This window comes from Chinchilla lanigera, unplaced genomic scaffold (assembly GCF_000276665.1).
Source record: "Chinchilla lanigera isolate Chin_1 unplaced genomic scaffold, ChiLan1.0 scaffold00051, whole genome shotgun sequence".
NCBI classification, from domain to species: domain Eukaryota; kingdom Metazoa; phylum Chordata; class Mammalia; order Rodentia; family Chinchillidae; genus Chinchilla; species Chinchilla lanigera.
In genome coordinates, this window is record NW_004955452.1 from 6249744 (window position 1) to 6266416 (window position 16673).

A 16673-nucleotide genomic window follows, 5' to 3' on the forward strand; every position below is an offset into this window, starting at 1 on the left:
TGGTGTGTCTGTTGTAGAGTCTGATGTGTGTGTTTCTGCTCTCTTGAGTGTCAGGCTTGTGAGTGGGAAACTGGGTAGGCACACAGGTGTCTCTTCTGCTGGCACGGGGTGCTGTCCTGGGTACATGGCCCATTTACCAGGGTGCTAACCTGGAGGCCTGAGAGAGGCCTGCATGATGACTCCTAGACCGTTGTCCTTGAAAGAATGACCTCTCACTGAGCAATAATTAACCTGGCCCTCTGTGAGAAGAATCCAAACTGGTGGCAGAGCGGGGGGTGGTTAGGGCAGCCTTTGCAGCTGGGAAAGGAGGAGCTGGCAAGCCCTATAGGTGTGTGCGCGTTGTTATCACATCCTCCTGCCCATCTGAGGTCAGCCACCCTGCAACTGGGTCCAAATATTGAGCAAGCATGGAGGTGCAGACATAGACCAATCAGACGAGATCAAGCCATTCTCTGAATGGAGCAGGCCGGAGGCCAAGTGCAGCCTCCGGGTGGCTGGAGGATGGGAATGTCCAGGAGGAGGTTCCAGGACAGGGGCTGGGCAGAGGGGCAGTAGAAGGGGACTCGGGTGCTCTGGAAAGTGGCTGTGAACAAACTGTCACGGAAGTGTTTCAGACTTGTGTGTGTGTATGTGTGTTTTTGAGACAGGGTCTCACTATGCAGTTCAGGCTGACCTTGAACTCACTTTGTAGCCTCCTGAGTGATCCTCCTGCCTCAGCCTCCTGAGTGTTGAGATTACAGGCATGTGCCGAGTAGGTTGGCCCTGCCACTATGAGCCATCTCGATGTTGGCCTGCCTCAGTCTCCAACATGCTTGCAGACCCCCTCCCTGGGCCCCAGCTCCCCTTGCACTGGGAGAATAGTGGAGTGCACCGTTCTTTCTGTCAGCTGCACAAATGCAGCTGAGGTGAATCTTCCCAAACTACAGAAAGCACAGTGACCTCGTCTGTTTCAGCGTGGAAATAGGTTGTTTCCTGACTGGCTGTGACCCCACTTTTCCTGAGGTAAGAGACCAATTCCTTCTTTCCTGTAGAAAGAAGGAATCCAGGAGATTTGGGGACAAGGAGAGAAACCCCATCCGCTCAAGGATAAAGGCAAGGAGATGCTGACATTTTGAACTGATACCACCCTTGGAGTCAGACCAGGTGTAAGATCCAACTCATTTCACCCCCAGAAATGAAATCACCTTCCCACTGTGATGAATCAATCTTGCAGCTGCCTGAGGCTGGTCCTGTTCTCCTCGAGGCTCCTTCCCCTTGGGCCCTGGTGCTGAGCTGGCCCCTTCCATGTACACAGACTACAGCATCAGGCTCTAAGGGTGTCACACCTTTTATTACAAAAACAATAACTTAATTCAGTTCTGTACAAAGTTAGCAGAGGGGCTGGGGATTTAGCTCAGCGGCAAAAGCGCCTGCCTGGCAAGCGCAAGGTCATGAGTTTGGTTCCTGGTACCGGAGAAAAACAAAAACAAAAAACAAAACAAAACAAAAAAAGTTAGCAGGAACCCTGGCAATACGGGAAGCCTAAACCTGCATCCCCGCTGAAGGAGGCTCTGGAAACCATCAAAGCCCCGCTAGGTGGCTGAAGCCCTGTGTCCACACCAAGGAGGTCCAAGCTAGGGAGGCGGTTGGCTGAGGGACTGCTCTGGGGGCCTCCTCCCCAAAGTCACCTCAGCAAAAGCATATCCTCAAGAAGTCCACCGATGTCAATGTCACCAATGATGGGGCGGAAGAAGAGGTCCCCGAGGAGGCTGGGGGGGATGCTCTTGAGGGTGGAGGCGGTGAGGAGGACTCGGGCCAACCGGCCTTGGCCTGCTGAGTACCAGGGCTCCAGGACTTCACACAGTGCCCAGTGTGCCTGCTGCTGCAGGCGCCCGATGTGGGAGGAGGCGTGGAGGCCGGGCACGTCTGCAGGCGGAGAGGGGAAGAAGGCTGGTGAGCTCCCCTACCCCGCCACCAGAGAACGAAGCTGCCCTGGGACCTGAGGCCACCAGCAGGTGCCTTTCTGTGACCCCTCTCTCACTGCAGTAGTCGGGATGGAACTCAGAACCTTTCACATGCCGGACACCGGCTCTGCTGCTGGACTGCACCCTCCGTGCCCCCTGCTACCTTTGCTTGGCCTTTGAGGCCTGCATTATTTATCATTTTAGCCACCCCTGCCCTTTATAGAGCAATATGGAAGAATGGTTGTTGAGAACCTGGCCGCCTGGGTTCAAGTCCCAGCGCCGACATTTATTAGATGAATAACCTTGGGCAAGTTACTTCATCTTTGTGCCTCAGTTTCTTCATCTGTAAACTGTGGATAATGACTGTCTTGTTACGAGGCTTTTTTATTTGTTTTTGGTTTTTTTGTTCTTCGTTTTTTGTTTTTTTTTTTTGAGACAGAGTCTTGCTATGTAGTTCAGGACTCACTGTGTAGCTCAGGCTGGCCTCAAACTCACAGCGATCCTCCCGAGCGCTGGGATTACAGGCGTGCGCCACCATGCTCGGCATTATGAGGCTTCCATGAACCTATATGTAAAACCCTTAGAAGCCCGATTTGGTGCACACACCTGTCTCCCTAGCCCCTGTGGGAGGAGGATCACTGTGAGTTCCAGGGCAGCCTGGGCTACACAGTGAGATGAAGACCAACCTGAATTACATCGTGAGACCCTGTCTTAAAAAACAAACAGAACAAAACAAAAACACACCCCCTGAGAATGGGCTCTCATATATGGCAAGTGTCACATAGGTCTCTGCTGTCACTACAATGGGCCCTGTGCTTCCTTCCACTGCCAGAGGGCCTTGTGGCGGGTGCACGGCGGGGGGTTCCCAAGCACTCCCTCCCTATCCCCAGAATCCCTTCCATCCCTCCCCTTTGTGTAGTCTTTCAGAACTTGGAGGAGTGTAACCTTCAGAATGTCACCACACAGTCTGCCCTTGGAGACAAGGAGGGACACAGCTGCCCTGCCTGCCCCCATTCCCTAGGCTCCGAGCGAACTTCTCAGGCCCAGGGGCACAGCGCAGTCTGGGGAGGAACAGACCTAAGTTCCTAGCCCTTCCTGCTCTGCCTGGCTGTGAGACTTCAGCTACTTGCTAGCCTCTCTGGGCGTTTTCTGTGGGTCTGCGGTTTGAAGGTAGTGAGGACCGAACGACAGGGCAGAGGCGCAGCCCCAGGAGGTCTGCTGCTCCCCGCCCCTCCCTCCATGGCTGTGTCTGGGAGCTCACCTGGATTGAAGAGGATGGTCCCTTTCAGGTAGGCGTACTCTTTAGGGCCGAGCTTCAGGCTCCAGAAGGACTCCAGGCAGCACTGAAGCCACCGCACAGCAGCCAGCGAGGGCTGGGGCCTGTCGGGCAGCTGGCCGCCGCCAGCACCGCTGCTGGGCTCCTCCAGCAGGATCTTCTTGAGTATGCTGGGCACCGGGGCCTCGGCCACCTCAAAGGTCACAGTGTCTTGGGCCAAGCCAAGCAGGAAGAGGGGACCCCAGCATCCCTGCAGCAGGCGCCGCTGGTCTTGAGGGAGAAGCTGGCAGAAGGACGGCAGGTTCCTGAGGAAGGCCACCATCTTGGCCAGGACATCCAAGGCCTCCCGGCAGGTGCGGTGAGGTGCACACAGGCGGACGGGCCGGTGCTGCCTACATAGGCAGCGGGACGGGGGTGCAGGGGGCCTGGCCCTGAGGCTGGGGCTCAGGAGTGCATGCAGAATGGCTGGACGGCCCACAGCACCCTGGCACGGGCAGGCCCCGGGCTGGCTGGAGCTCATGGTTGGAGACCTGCTCTTAGTTCTTCCCAGCTCTCTGGCCCTCTGAGCTTCAGTGTGGGTGCTATTTATATCCCCGATGGGCGGGAAGGGGAATGGCCCGACAACCTTGACTCTAGAAGTCATGTTCATTGAAAAAAACAACGCACACACACTGACCCTGCCAGGACTGGTGGGGAAGTGGCGGGGGAGGGGACATTGGAAGCTCCACGTGGCATTGATATCGCCTCTCTCAATGAAGTGCCACAGACAGGGCTGCCTGCCGGCTGCACGGCTACCCCTTATCTGATGACTCAAGCGGATAAACAGGGTCATTAACCCAGGCTGTACCAGTGCACCAAGGCCTCAGGTGCACAATCAGCAGGTGGCTGTGACCGGTGTTCTGCTGGTGCCCGCTCTAACTGTGCGCACGAGCCCGGGGTTCTTGCTAAGCCAGGAAGCCAGCCGCAGAGCTGGACAAGCCTTGAACACAAGGCCCAGCCTGGAAGTGCCTTATCGCTAGTTGTTTGCCTAACCTTGGGGCCCTGCTCCTGTTGTCGGTAAGAAACAGGCTGCAGGGAAGGGAGCCAGGACATAGGGGGCTGGGAGGACTTTGCCCAAGGTGCAGTCCAGAGGCCCCTTCCTCTCGCTCCACTTCTGGGGCCCCTACAGGAAAAAGGTCTTTCAGAGCCCCAACCCGAGCCTGGATTCCTGCAGCTCCTAAGCGGCTGTGCTATGATGATTATGAAATATAGCTGCCACTTATTGAGCACCTACTACGTGTCAGCCAGGTTCCACTCTACTATTGAGAGCTGCTCTGCAACATAGGTTTTTCCTCTGTGAAGAAGAAAAGGTGAAGTGCTTTGCCTAAGGTCACCCCGACAGGAAGGGACAGAGCTCAGATCTACCTGACCTCAAAGTCCTTGTCTGTTCCTCTGGATCAGCTGGGTTAATTGTGCAGATAGAAACTGAGTTTCCCAGAGTGAGTGGCTGCTGCCGTGGCCCTTGCTGCTTCCTGCGCTGCAGATGTTGCAAACCTTCCCACCTGTGGTCTGCGTACACAGCGCCTGCCCTAGGTTTCAGGAGTGTCGGGGAGGGGAGGGGAGGGGAGGCAGTCCTCCATTGGGCCGTGTCCCTGGACCTTGGCCAGCTCAGCCTGGCAGGCCTTCTGTAGCCCTGGTGCCCTGGATGGGGAAAAACAGAGGCTCCAATGCTGCCAGCCCAGGCATCTACCTCTGACTCCATCATGTCCCAGCTGGGTGATTTGGGATGATCCTGTGTCGTTTCCGAGCCTCAGAGCCGCTGGGACAATAAGGCTCCTTGCAGAGCTGCCATGAGGACAGAGTGAGGTCCTGGATGTCAGGTGACAGCGGCCCGGCATAGAGGGTGGAAGCTCAGCTTCCTGCCAGCCTCTCCTGAAGGATGAAGCGCAGAGCAGTAGGCATGCATATTTTATACATTTTTTTTCCACAAAAAAAATTTTGGAGCTTGAACCCAGGACCTCACACCGAGCTACATTTCCAGCCCTTTTTTTTTTTTTTTTTTTTTTTTTTTGTGGGAAGATCTCAGTAAGTTGCTAAATTGCCCAGGATGGGCTCAAACTTGTGATCTCCCTGCCTCAGCCTCCCAGAGAGGCAGGTGTCACCACAACTGGCTCTCAATTCTTCTTGATACACTCTATCAGGTAGCAAACATTTCAGTCTGTTCCATGCTTGCTCTGGTCATTTGATTAAAGTGATACCTGCCAGGCTTCCCCACTGAGTTACACTTTTCCCCTTTGTAATATATCAGCATTTTTCAAAGAGATATTTTGAAACTGTGTAGATACTCCTTTTCACACTGTGAATGTTTGTATGTATGTATTTGTTTGTTTTTGTTTAGATGAGTATGAACTTGTGGTCTCTTATGTATTCAGTAGCTAGTAAAGTGTTAGTATTTATACTGATAGATCATCACAGAATTGGCCAGTGGGAGTTCCTTCAACCTCTCTCTCTCTCTCTCTCCCTTTTGTGCTGGAGATCAAACTCAAGGGTGTACTATCACTGAGATATATCCCCAACTCTTTTAAATTTATTTTGAGATAAGGTCTCCCCAAGTTACCCAGGCTGGCCTTGAACTTGTGATCCTCCTGCTTCAGTCTCTGAGTAGCTGGGATTACAGGTATATGCCACTGAACTTGGCTTGGATTTTATATCTTTTTTTTTTTGAGACAGGGTCTCTCTATGCAGTTCAGGCTGGCCTTGAGCTCACTGTGTAGTCCAGGCTGGTTTCAAACTTGCAACAATCCTCCTGCCTCAGCCTCCCGAATGCTGGGGTTATAGGTGTGTGCCACCACATCTGGCAGAGTCTATATCTTTTTGACACACCACCATCATTCTGTGAATATTCCTTTGTTTTCTCCTATAATGAGATACCAACTTTTCAAACTTGTACTGAACCAGTACTCCAAACAACTCATTCTGGGTTAAGCACTTTTCTAGGATGTGTGAGACCTTGGGGTCAATCCCCAGCATCACACACAAAAACAGAAATTATTCTTGGTGGTTAGGATACGTAAAACACTGCACACATAGACATATTTGCTATTTGTAATACTGTTTATAAATTTGCAGTAGAAGTTTTGTTTGTGTTTTTTGGTTTTGTTTCACTTTATTTTTGTTTTCCTGGGGCAGGATCTTGCTGTATACTCCAGGCTGGCCTTGAATTCATTATGTAGCCTAGCGTGGCCTTGAACTCATAGCAATCATCCTGCCTCAGCCTCCTGAGTGCTGTGATTACAGACATGCACCACCATGTTTAGTCTTTGTAATAGGAATTTTGATAAAATTTACTTGGTATAATTCTTTTCAAAAGAAAAAGAAGAAAACTAGGGCTGAGGGTCTAGCTCAGTGGTTGAGTCCTTGCCCAGCATGTGGGAAGCCCTGGGTTTCATCCCCAGCACCACAAAAATAAAAGATTGTGGCAGAGGCCTATAATCCCAGCACTGTGGAAGGCTAAGGAGAAAGAGCACCTGTTCAAACCCAAGCTGGGAAACTTAGCAAGATCCTCTCTCAAAATAAAAAGTAAAAAATGGGATGGGGTGGTAACTCAGCACGAAGGCCTTCGGTTTAAACCCTAGTAGTAAAGCCTGGTGTGGTGGTGTACACCTGTAACCCCAGCACTTGGGAGGCTGAGGCAGAGGGATTGTTGGGAGTTCGAGACCAGCCTGGGCTACAAAGTGAGCTCAAGGCCAGCCTGAACTGCATAGCGAGACCCTGTCTCAAAAAGACACACACACACACACACACACACACACATGCCCTAGTACTAAAGAAAAAAAAAAAAGAAAACTCTGCAGAGAACATCTGAGATAATGATATAGATTCCATATCTTCCTTATGAGAGAGAACTTCCTTTCTGAGTTAGTGTCATTATGAAGGGACAGTTTGCACGTGTGAGGACTGAAAGAATTTCTGGTGTGCTGGGAATCATTTTCGTTGGGATGAGACCTCTGGCTCAGCATGGTAATGGCACACTGTGAATGACAGGATTGTTTGTAGATAATTTCTGTCTACGCCAGGAGAGTTCGCAAGGACACCAGCCATCTAACTCTCTCCCACCAATTCCAAACCAAATGCATCTCCAGTACAACTTCCCTTTAGTTGCATCCTCAAGTCCTTGTGGCCTCTTTGACATCACCTGATTCTAGGGAAAGTCGGATAGAGTGGGAAAAAACAGTCATCTTAACCAGTTGTAGTTCAAAAATTTTACTTGTTCAAGTTAAAAGGAAAAATAAATTCTATATTTGACCTACAAAGACATTGCTGGGGCTTTTCTTAGTGCCTAAGATGTGCCTGTGTGGAAGTGCAGGGCCCTAAATTTGCAGGGTTTTTTTTGTTTTGTTTTTTTTTGAGACAGGGTCTTGCTTTGCAGTTCAGGCTGGCCTTGAGTTCACTTTGTAGCCCAGGCTGGTCTTGAACTCGCAGCAATCCTCCTGCCTCAGCCTCCCGAGTGCTGGGATTACAGGCGTGCGCCACCCCGCTAATTTGCAGTGTTGAGCATGGAAGCCAGGGCCTCACCCCCACTGGGCAAGGGCTCCACCACTGAGCTATGCCCCAGCCCCAGCCTCTTAGCTTTATGGGAAATCTGCTCTGACAGGGCCTTTCCTTGGTGTCTGTGAGGACATACAACAAGTGCTCTGTACATGACACTTGTCATCATGGTTGCTGTCACTTCCCTTTTCTGGAAAAGGAAGTTGAAGGGGGAGAGGCCCTCTGCTGGGCTGTCAGCTAGGTCCCTGGTTTCATGTCTTGGGTTTTATGTGTTCTTTAGTTTTTTTCTGGCTAAGCCAGTGTCATCTTTTTTTTGTTTTTGTTTTTGAGAGAGATTCTCATTTTGTAGTTCAGGCTGGCCTTGAACTCACTATGTAGCCCACGCTGGCTTTGATCTCACGGTGAACCTTTTGCCTCAGCCTCCCGAGTGCTGGGATTACAGGCATTCACCTCCATGCCTGGCCATGTCTTGAATTTTTTTTTTTAACCCCATGAGGAAATGTTGTTCTCTGAGCTCTTTGTGTGGCCTGAAGACTGGGGTGTCTGTTTTGGAGTCCCTGAGTGTAAGGAAAAGCCTTGCTGAATCTCTAAAGCCCTGACCTGACAGGCGTCATTTTCTTTTGGAGGTGGGAAGCTGGGGTCAGAGACTGATGGGCCATCAGCTGCCCTTGGCCCAGGCTCTGACCTCAATATTGAGTGGGGAGGCACAGTTCTGACTTTGGGAACCTGAAATCTGATGGAGTGACCCAGGGCAGCCCACAGAGTCCTTATTCTGATAGAAGAGATGAATCCTGTTCTTGGGCACCTTCAGTCTGAAGCAAGGGACATGGGCCAATTCTCAGTGTCCCTAGTCCAAAGAGGGAGAGTCAGTGCTGTTCTCTGTAGCTCTGAGTCTGGTATCAGAGATGGTTTGCAGATGGCAACTGCCTTCTCACTGTGTCCTTGGCCTGGCCTTTCCACTGTGTGCACCCATGGTGTCTGTTCCTCTTCCTGTAAGGACACCAGTCCTCTTGGATTAGGGCCCCACATGTACAAAATCATGTAACCGTAATGACCTCTTTGAAGACCCTTTCTCCAAATGCAGTCACGTTGGGGTTAGAGCTTTAACATATGAATCTTGGGGGAGCACAGTTCAGTCCATAACAGAAACCTTAAGGAAGAAAAGTGTTCTTTGAAAGAAGGGTTACTTGTATCACATATAGCTAAGAGGTCAGGTAAAATAATAATTGTTCATTTGCTTTGGTGATATATAGTGTTGTGACTTTTTCTAAGCCCTTTAAGACTAATTCAAGTAAACTGGAGAGAGGTAGAAGGTGAGGAAATGAAGAAATAGTACAGTGCTCTTCTTTTTTTTTGGTACCAGGAATCGAACTCAGGACCTTGTGCTTGCCACCCAGGTGCTGGGCTGCTGAGCTATATCCCTGGCCTCCGGGCAGCACTCTTTAAAAAAATTTTTTTAAAAAAAAATTTCGGGACAGGGAGGGCATGGTGGTACACACCTATAATCCTAGCACTCTGGAGGCTGAGGCAGGAGGATCATTGCAAGTTCGAGACCAGCCTGGGCTACAAAGTGAGCTCAAGGCCAGCCTGAACTATATAGCAAGACCCTGCCTCGAAAGGAAAATACAGCAATCTTTTCAGGTCTTGCTGTTAATGAACTGAAAACGTGATGGCAGCAGAAAGAGCATGGGCTCAAGCAGTAGTTTAAAAAAAGTGATATTAAAGCACACATGTACATTGAAGGGCATAATCCAGAAGAAACAAATATGTGATGCAGGGCCTCGAAGAAATATAAAGAATCACAGGGGAGAATCTTCAAAAGAACTAAGATGCTGAATTTATTGAATAAGTGTAGACGTTGTCCTGAAATTGCTGGAAACCAGCCCCCATATTTAATGAGGCCAGAAATTTAGGATGTGAGTGTGATCTGTCAATCACAGAGATATAGGACACATGCTCAGAAAAACAAGACCGGCATCTGGGACCAACCAGAAAGTGTTATTCTCAGTTCTTCTGGTATGAGATCAAGCAGGTTTTTGATAGGATGGCAATCGATCTGACATCAGCCTGAAGAACAGGAAATACAAAGAAGGCCTCCCCTAACCCTGCATGGCCACTGTGCTCTTAGTGGTCAGTTGTCACTCTGCAGAGTGTCCTTCTTTTCCTATTTATCATTTATTGTCTTTTTGAGACAGGATTTTCCTATGCAGTTGAGGCTGGCCTTGAACTCATGGTGATTCTCCTGCCTCAGCCTCCCAAGTGCTGGGATTACAGTTGTGCGCCACCATGTTTGGCCTCTTACCTTTAATAAATCTAAAACCTTGTTATCTTTTTCAGTTGTCCAAGTCTTTGTTCAGGACAACAAGAACCTGGAAAGACTCTCTAGAAGGAGTCCACAGCACGGGACAAACCGTGCTAGCATTAATAGGAGTCATTAACAGCACCTGTTACACAATTTGTGGGGACCGATGTAAAGTGAAAAGTGGGGATCTTTATTTAGCAATTACTGAGAATTTCAAGGCTACAAGTGAAGTGTTAACTTCACTTAACTTAGAGTGTCAACCTTAAGCATAGAGACCTGCATTAGTCAACCTTCCATTGCTATGAAAAAAATACCTGAGGAGAACAATTTTTTTTTTTTTTTTTTTTTTTTTTTGGCTTTTTGAGACAGGGTCTTGCTATGCAGTCAGGGCTGTCTCACTTTGTAGCCCAGGCTGGCCTTGAACTCGCAAGGATCCTCCTGCCTCGGTCTACCGAGTGCTGGGATTACAGGTGAACAGTTTAGAAAAAGGAATGATTTCCTCTGGCTCGCAATTCAGTCCATGGTTGCTTGGCCCCGGCCTGTCTGGGCCGCTGGTGACACACAGCCGAGAAGCAGGGAGCATGCGGTGGAGCAGACAGAAAGCTTGCACTGAGGTACAGCCCAGACTGTTTGTTTGAGACAGAGTAAGTCACGAAGTCACTAAATTGCCCAGGCTGGGCTTGAACTTGTGACCCCGCTGCCTCAGCCTCCCAGAGTGCCAGAATTACAGGTAGGAGCCACCAAACTCGGTGGTTTTGGTTTTCTGAGACAAGGTCTCTATGTAGGCTGGGGGCCAGGGATGTAGCTCAGTGGCATAAGCGCTTGCCTGGTAAGCCTGAGGTCATGAGTTTGATTCCCGGTACCAAAAAAAAAAAAGGGCTGGGGATATAGCTCAGTGACATAAGCACCTGGCTGGCAAGCACGAGGTCCTGAGTTCAATTTCCAGTACCAAAAAAAATCAAACAAACCACTATCTATGTTGAGCACTATGTAGGCTGGGCTTAGACTAACTGTGTAGTACAGGCAGCCCCAAATCTTCCTTCTCCTAGTGTTGCTCTAGGCGGGCAACACCATGCCCAGCAGAGAGCTGGTTTTGATAACAAAGCCCCCTCCCCAACTGACGAGGTCAGCACCCTCTTGATCAAATCACCCCCACAGGGCCCACTATGAACACTGCTGCTTTGGGTGCAAATCCTTCAATGCATGAGCTTTTGGGGGACGTTTATGATCCAAACTGTGACACCTCCTAAAGTGCAAATGGGGTTTGTATGCCCATAAAGCTGTCCTTGTGTGCATACGTGGGTGTAGCAACGGAGGTAGGCTAGGCTGCTCTGCCAAGTGCCTTTTAAATCTCAGTTGCCTCACGTAGGGGTGTTAGAGGTGACTAAAGGCACTTGCGGTTCCGCTGTGCTACAAGATGGGAGGTCATTAGCAACACGAAGCAAAGCTAGTCCTTTTTTCATCTCCCCCGCTTCCTCCCCCATCTGAGTCCAGGGCTTTCTAGAGGGCTCCAAGAGTATCTGGTGACCATAGCAACTTAAGCCAAACTCCTGGACCTTTGGTTCCGCCCACCGCCTCGCGGACGCGCTTGTTGATTGGCTCGGCACATCAACCAATGGGCTGCGAAGCGGGCTATTTGCCGCGCGGTAAGTGGTCATGGGGCTGGAGGGAGGCGGGAAGAGAGAGAGGAGGCGGGCCTGGGCGGTGGGGCGCGTGCGTGTTTCCGGCTCCGCTGCGGAAGCGGGCGACCAGAGCGGTTAGGCCTTAAGGCGGTCTGAAGAAGCGGGCAGGGCGCGGGACGCGAGTGCAGACCACCGAGCGTGGGTCGGGGACGGCGCGATGGGCGGAGAGCAGGAGGAGGAGCGTTTCGACGGCATGTTGCTGGCCATGGCACAACAGCACGAAGGCGGCGTGCAGGAGGTAACGGCCCTCGCGGCGTCGGCCCACCGGGCTCGGCCGCGCTCGCCCACGCGTCGCGCTCGCCACGTTCCCTCCATCCTGCTCTTCCTTTGAGGGTCGCGGTCGACCCCCGTTGGCCTCGCGGGCGCCAGGGATTCCCCTGCATTCTGACTACGCCCCAGCTTCCGGCCCGGCCGCGGTGCCGGAGGGCTCCGCCTCTGCTCTCTGTCCCAGCCCCTAGACGCCCCTCAGTAGTTACTGTCTTAGCAGTTCTGCGCTTCCTGTTCTCTTCCAGAATCTCCCCAGAGCCTTAGGACTCCCCCGTTCACTCATTGGTGCCACGCACGCACTGGCCGCGTTTCCCCTAGATCGCTGCGGCCGAAGAACATCCTTTGAACTATCGCATCGTGATTTGCATTTACCCAGACTTAGAGCCCCCCCATCAAAGTGTGCGGGGTGGGGGCTGGAGAGCTGGGTGATGTTAACACCTGGTCTTTTTAGCACCCCCCCCTTTTTTTTTCTTTTTTTTTGTAGACAGGGTCCCGTGCAGGCCAGCCTCGAATTTATGTAGCCCAGACTGGCCTCATGCTCTCAATGTTCCTCCTGCCTCAGCCTCCTGAGTGCTGAGACTACAGGTGTTCGCCACCACACCCAGCGTTTTAGGCCTTGAATGAGGGAATAGGATATCTGGATTTACAGTTGGTTTCCATCGCATACCAATTTGGGACCTTTCCATCTCTTCAAGCCTCACTTTTTCTGTGTAGAAGACGGAACTACAAATCCCTGTTTCTAGTTACAGGAGAGTAGTGTCTTGAAGGACTGAGTTTTCAGGGAGACTTGTTCATTCAACATGTGTTTGTCACGAATGATTGTTGTGTGTGAAACCCTCAAACAGCTGGATTCTGGGAATCCTGCACTTGGCTCTTCTGGAGCTGACAAAGAGCATTTTATGAACAATCGTGCCCAGTGACAAATAACTCATTGTGTGTGACACAGTAACTTATTTTGTATAAATGACAAGGCCCAACTAGTAACACAGATTCTGTACTTCGTTTTCTCAAGCAGAAACAGAAATTAGAAGTAGAAAAGGCTGTTGAGGTTAGGTCAGGCCTGGCGTGGTGACACACGCCTGTAATCCCAGCGCTTGGGAGGCTGAGGCAGGAGGATCGTTGGGAGTTCCAGACCAGCCTGGGCTACACAGTGAGCTCAAGGCCAGCCTGAACTGCATAGCAAGACCCTGTCTCAAAAGGACAAAAAAAAAAAAAAAAAAAAAAAAAAAAGAAGAGAAATTAGGTTAGAACCCACATTCCAAACAAAACAAAACAAAAAAACAGAACCCACATTCCTTAAAGCCCCAGAAAGCCAGAGAGAGCGACAGGGACTTGATCACTGTAAAGCTCTTGACCTGGACATACCAAGCTCCTTGGGTCAGTGTACTCCGCACAGTCTACTGCAGATTTTGTGTCACACTGGGGACAGGCTTCCACTGAGTTTCCATTCTCACTCTGTCCCTAGTTGCCTATAGTGATCAAGGATTTGTAAACCCTTTGAGATTGTAGGGTGTTTCTGCTCTACAAATGTGAAAAGGCTCTTTGTCACCAGTCCCCTAAATTATTGACACAAAATGGATTTGGGAGTGAGTTTATTTTTGAGTAAATTGAAAAAGTGTCTAGAAACAAGAATTGCTGAGATAATTCTAGCATCAGACTTAGAACCACTCAGACAAATAAAAGGGCTTATTTGTGCTGACCCTATGTTACTACTAGATTTAGCAAGAATTGCTTTGAGCATATATAGATAGGTGCTTTTTGACATTCAGTGGAGTTGCATCCTGATAAAACCATTGTAAGTTGGAAATACGATTGAGCAGGAAAATGTGTCTTGGGTATAGCTCCGCGGTGCAGTGCCTGCCTGGCAAGTGTGAGGTCCTGAGTTCAATTTCTGCTATCAAAAAAAAAAATCTCATTTACTAAACATCACAGCTTAGCAACACAGTGCACTGTAGATCCTAGGTTCATTGCCCTCATGATGGAGTAGCTGGTGAGGAGCTGAGGCTCACTGCCTAGCATTGCAAGAGAACAGACACATTGCTGGCCCAATGAATGATCAGAATTCAAAATTTGATTTCTGTACGTATGTTGTTTTTATACCACTGTAAATTTAAAAGATCCTGAGACAAGTTATGATTTAGCAACTGTCTGTTGCCATGGTTGATGGTTCCAGTGTTAAGATGATTTTACCTTCTACGAGTGAGACTTTTGCTGTATGGCAGACACCGTGAAAGGCTCATCCCCATTACCTCACGTGACCTTCAGAAGGTCCTAGAAGTGGGTCCTGCAGTGTTAGTTCAGAAGCTCCCCCAAGTCACCTAGCTAATCCCTTGGTCCCGTGCTCAAATTCAGGCACTTGGTTACATTGGTCCTTCAGCCAGAGTTAATCCATTTTAAGCTTCATGGAAGTGGTTTCATTTGCTCCCTTCCTGGCTCTCTTGGGATTTTGATAGATGTTCTACTTTCTGGAGGTGAAAGTTGAGTTTAGGCATTTTAGGGCCTAGCTAAAGAGGAACAGTATTCTATATGTTCAAGCTGCTTCTAGCGCCACAACAAAAGTGGATCGTGTACACAGATACACACAAGAAGTCAGAGAAGGGTAGGGCAGGCTTGCTAGTGGGAGTGACCAAGGGGGCCTGGCCGGGAGGCTCAGTGAAGCAGTCCCCCCTGGACTAAGGAAGTTGCCTTCTGTGCACTTGAGGGTACCTAGCACGGCACCCCGCAGCTCCAGGCTTCTCTCTCTCTCTTTCAGCTTGTGAACACCTTTTTCAGCTTCCTTCGACGCAAAACGGACTTTTTCATTGGAGGAGAAGAGGGGATGGCAGAGAAGGTGAGTGTTGGAGGCTCCTGTCTCTTGGGCAGGTCTCCGTTCAAAAGGAACATTCATCTGGCCTTCCTTTAGCATAATGGGAACTTCTACTAGAGGCTGAATGCCTAGGATGAAGCTTGGGAGAAGGGAAGCAAGCTGTCATTGAAGACTCCTCCTTGTGGGGTGCATTGTCCAGCTGTTTCCTGTGATTCTTTAGCAGTTTTATGAGAGGAACACTTGTTAACTGTCCCCATTTTAGATAGATAAGAAAATTGGCTCAGATGTTTTGCACCTTTTGCAAAGTTTTGAGCCTAGTTTAAGACAACCAGGGTTGAAAACCTGCCTTGTGTCGCTGGTACTATGACACAGTGCTGCTTTTTTTTTAAAAGAGAGGTTCATTTTGTGTAGTACAGGTTGGCTTTTTTTTTTGGTTTTTCTCCGGTACCAGGAATTGAACTCACGACCTTGCGCTTGCCAGGCAGGCGCTGTGCCGCTGAGCCAAATCCCCAGCCCCAGTACAGGTTGGCTTTGAAATCACAAGGCCTCAGCCGCCTAAATGCGGGGATTACAGGTGTGTGCACTGTGCCCACTGTCGCAAGAGCTTCTTGATTCTCTTTTCACTAAAGGTTTTAACTATTTATTTATTCATTTGTTCATTTACTTATTTTCGGTGCTGCAAATTGAACTCAGGATCTTGCACTTGCCAGGCAGGCATTTGTGCCGCTGAGCTATATCCCCGGCCCCTTAACTAATTATTTAGCTGAGAAATGAGTGGGCAAATGTAGAAATCAAAGCTCAGAAGAGAGGCGTTTAGGAAAATTCAGAGTCAGCTAATCCATTGTCTTCCCAGGTATAGTGACCCAAAATTCAGTGGTTTGGGGATTGGGTTTGTGGTGCTAGTTCTGACCTCCTTCTGATTCTTTAATTTATAATTATGTTTTTGAAGAAGATTGGTAATCATGTCAGACATGGTGGCAACACCCCTGTAATCCCAGCACTTGGGAGGCTGAGGCAGTGCGATCAAGACTTAGAGCCCAGCTTGGCCTACATAGTGAGAACCTGTCTCAAAAGAAGAAAAACAAATGGGTAAATAATGAGAGTGGAAACTCACTGAACTGTGATTTTTTTTTTTTTAAATATCCATAATTTTTTATTTTACTTAAATTTGAGACAGTAATAGACATTTTGTGCCAGGCATGGTGGCGCATACCTGTAATCCCAGCACTCGGGAAGCTGAGGCAGGGGGATTGTTGCGAGTTCAAGGCCAGCCCGGGCTACAAAGTGAGCTGAAGCCCAGTCTGAACTGCATAGAGAGACCCTGTCTCAAAAAGACTAAAAAAAAAAAAAAAAAATAGACATTTTGTAAAACTGAGCTGAGATGCTCTAGAAAATGTCTTGATGCTCTGAGGCTGCTCTGTACGAAGAGGAGTTGGCAGTACCAGTTCCACGTTCTGGTTCTAGCACAGTTAACGCTGTGCTTGTGAGGGGTCCTTGGCCAGACACTTCAGGGTTACAGAAGGGAATATAGTCATGGTCTTTTTTTTTATTAGTTCTCACAGTATAGCTTTAAAAAAATAGTGAATAGCCTTCTAAGTGCTGGGATTACATGGGTATACCACCATGGTGGTGCACGCCTGTAATCCCAGCACTAGGAGGCTGAAGCAGGAGGATCGCTGGGGGTTCCAGGCCAGCCTGAACTGCATAGCAGACCTTGTCTCAAAAAAAAAAAAAAAAATTTTTTTTTTGTGCTACTCCCACTGGGGAAGGTGGAGGAGATTGTATGAGCTAACGAAGTGAGACAGTCTCTCTAGAGGATGATTTGCTTAGTGCATATTAATGGTTTGAAAATGTGTAAACTCTAATCAAG

The 16673-nt window shown here is 49.4% G+C and overlaps 2 protein-coding genes across 3 annotated transcripts in view; one reads left to right on the top strand and one right to left on the bottom strand.

Moving 5' to 3' along the window:
* Window positions 1-1303: 1303 nt before the first annotated feature.
* On the bottom strand, window positions 1304-3798 carry Nr0b2 (nuclear receptor subfamily 0, group B, member 2). The gene is made up of 2 exons (XM_005394886.2): window positions 3205-3798; window positions 1304-1905 (listed from the first exon to the last, which is right to left on the bottom strand). The coding sequence occupies exons 1-2, from the start codon at window positions 3737-3739 to the stop codon at window positions 1664-1666; spliced, it is 777 nt and encodes a 258-aa protein (XP_005394943.2). The 5' UTR covers window positions 3740-3798; the 3' UTR covers window positions 1304-1663.
* A 7958-nt stretch (window positions 3799-11756) lies between these two features.
* Nudc (nudC nuclear distribution protein) overlaps window positions 11757-16673 on the top strand; it is a 16894-nt gene continuing 11977 nt past the window's right edge. The window contains exons 1-2 of one of the 2 annotated variants that reach the window (XM_013519684.1): window positions 11757-11968; window positions 14750-14827. In XM_013519684.1, the coding sequence (XP_013375138.1) occupies window positions 11888-11968; window positions 14750-14827 (159 nt within the window). In that variant the 5' untranslated portion in view covers window positions 11757-11887. The remainder of the gene's footprint in view (window positions 11969-14749; window positions 14828-16673) is intronic. The other variant, XM_005394887.2, reaches the window with a different exon arrangement.

What these genes read in the sequence shown, in the direction of transcription:
- Nr0b2 (XM_005394886.2), bottom strand. Translation starts at nt 3,739, where the DNA reads ATGAGCTCCAGCCAGCCCGGGGCCTGCCCGTGCCAGGGTGCTGTGGGC. An exon ending in GACCATCCTCTTCAATCCAG is followed by an intron (nt 1,906 to 3,204) that starts GTGAGCTCCCAG and finishes CTCCGCCTGCAG; the next exon opens with ACGTGCCCGGCCTCCACGCC.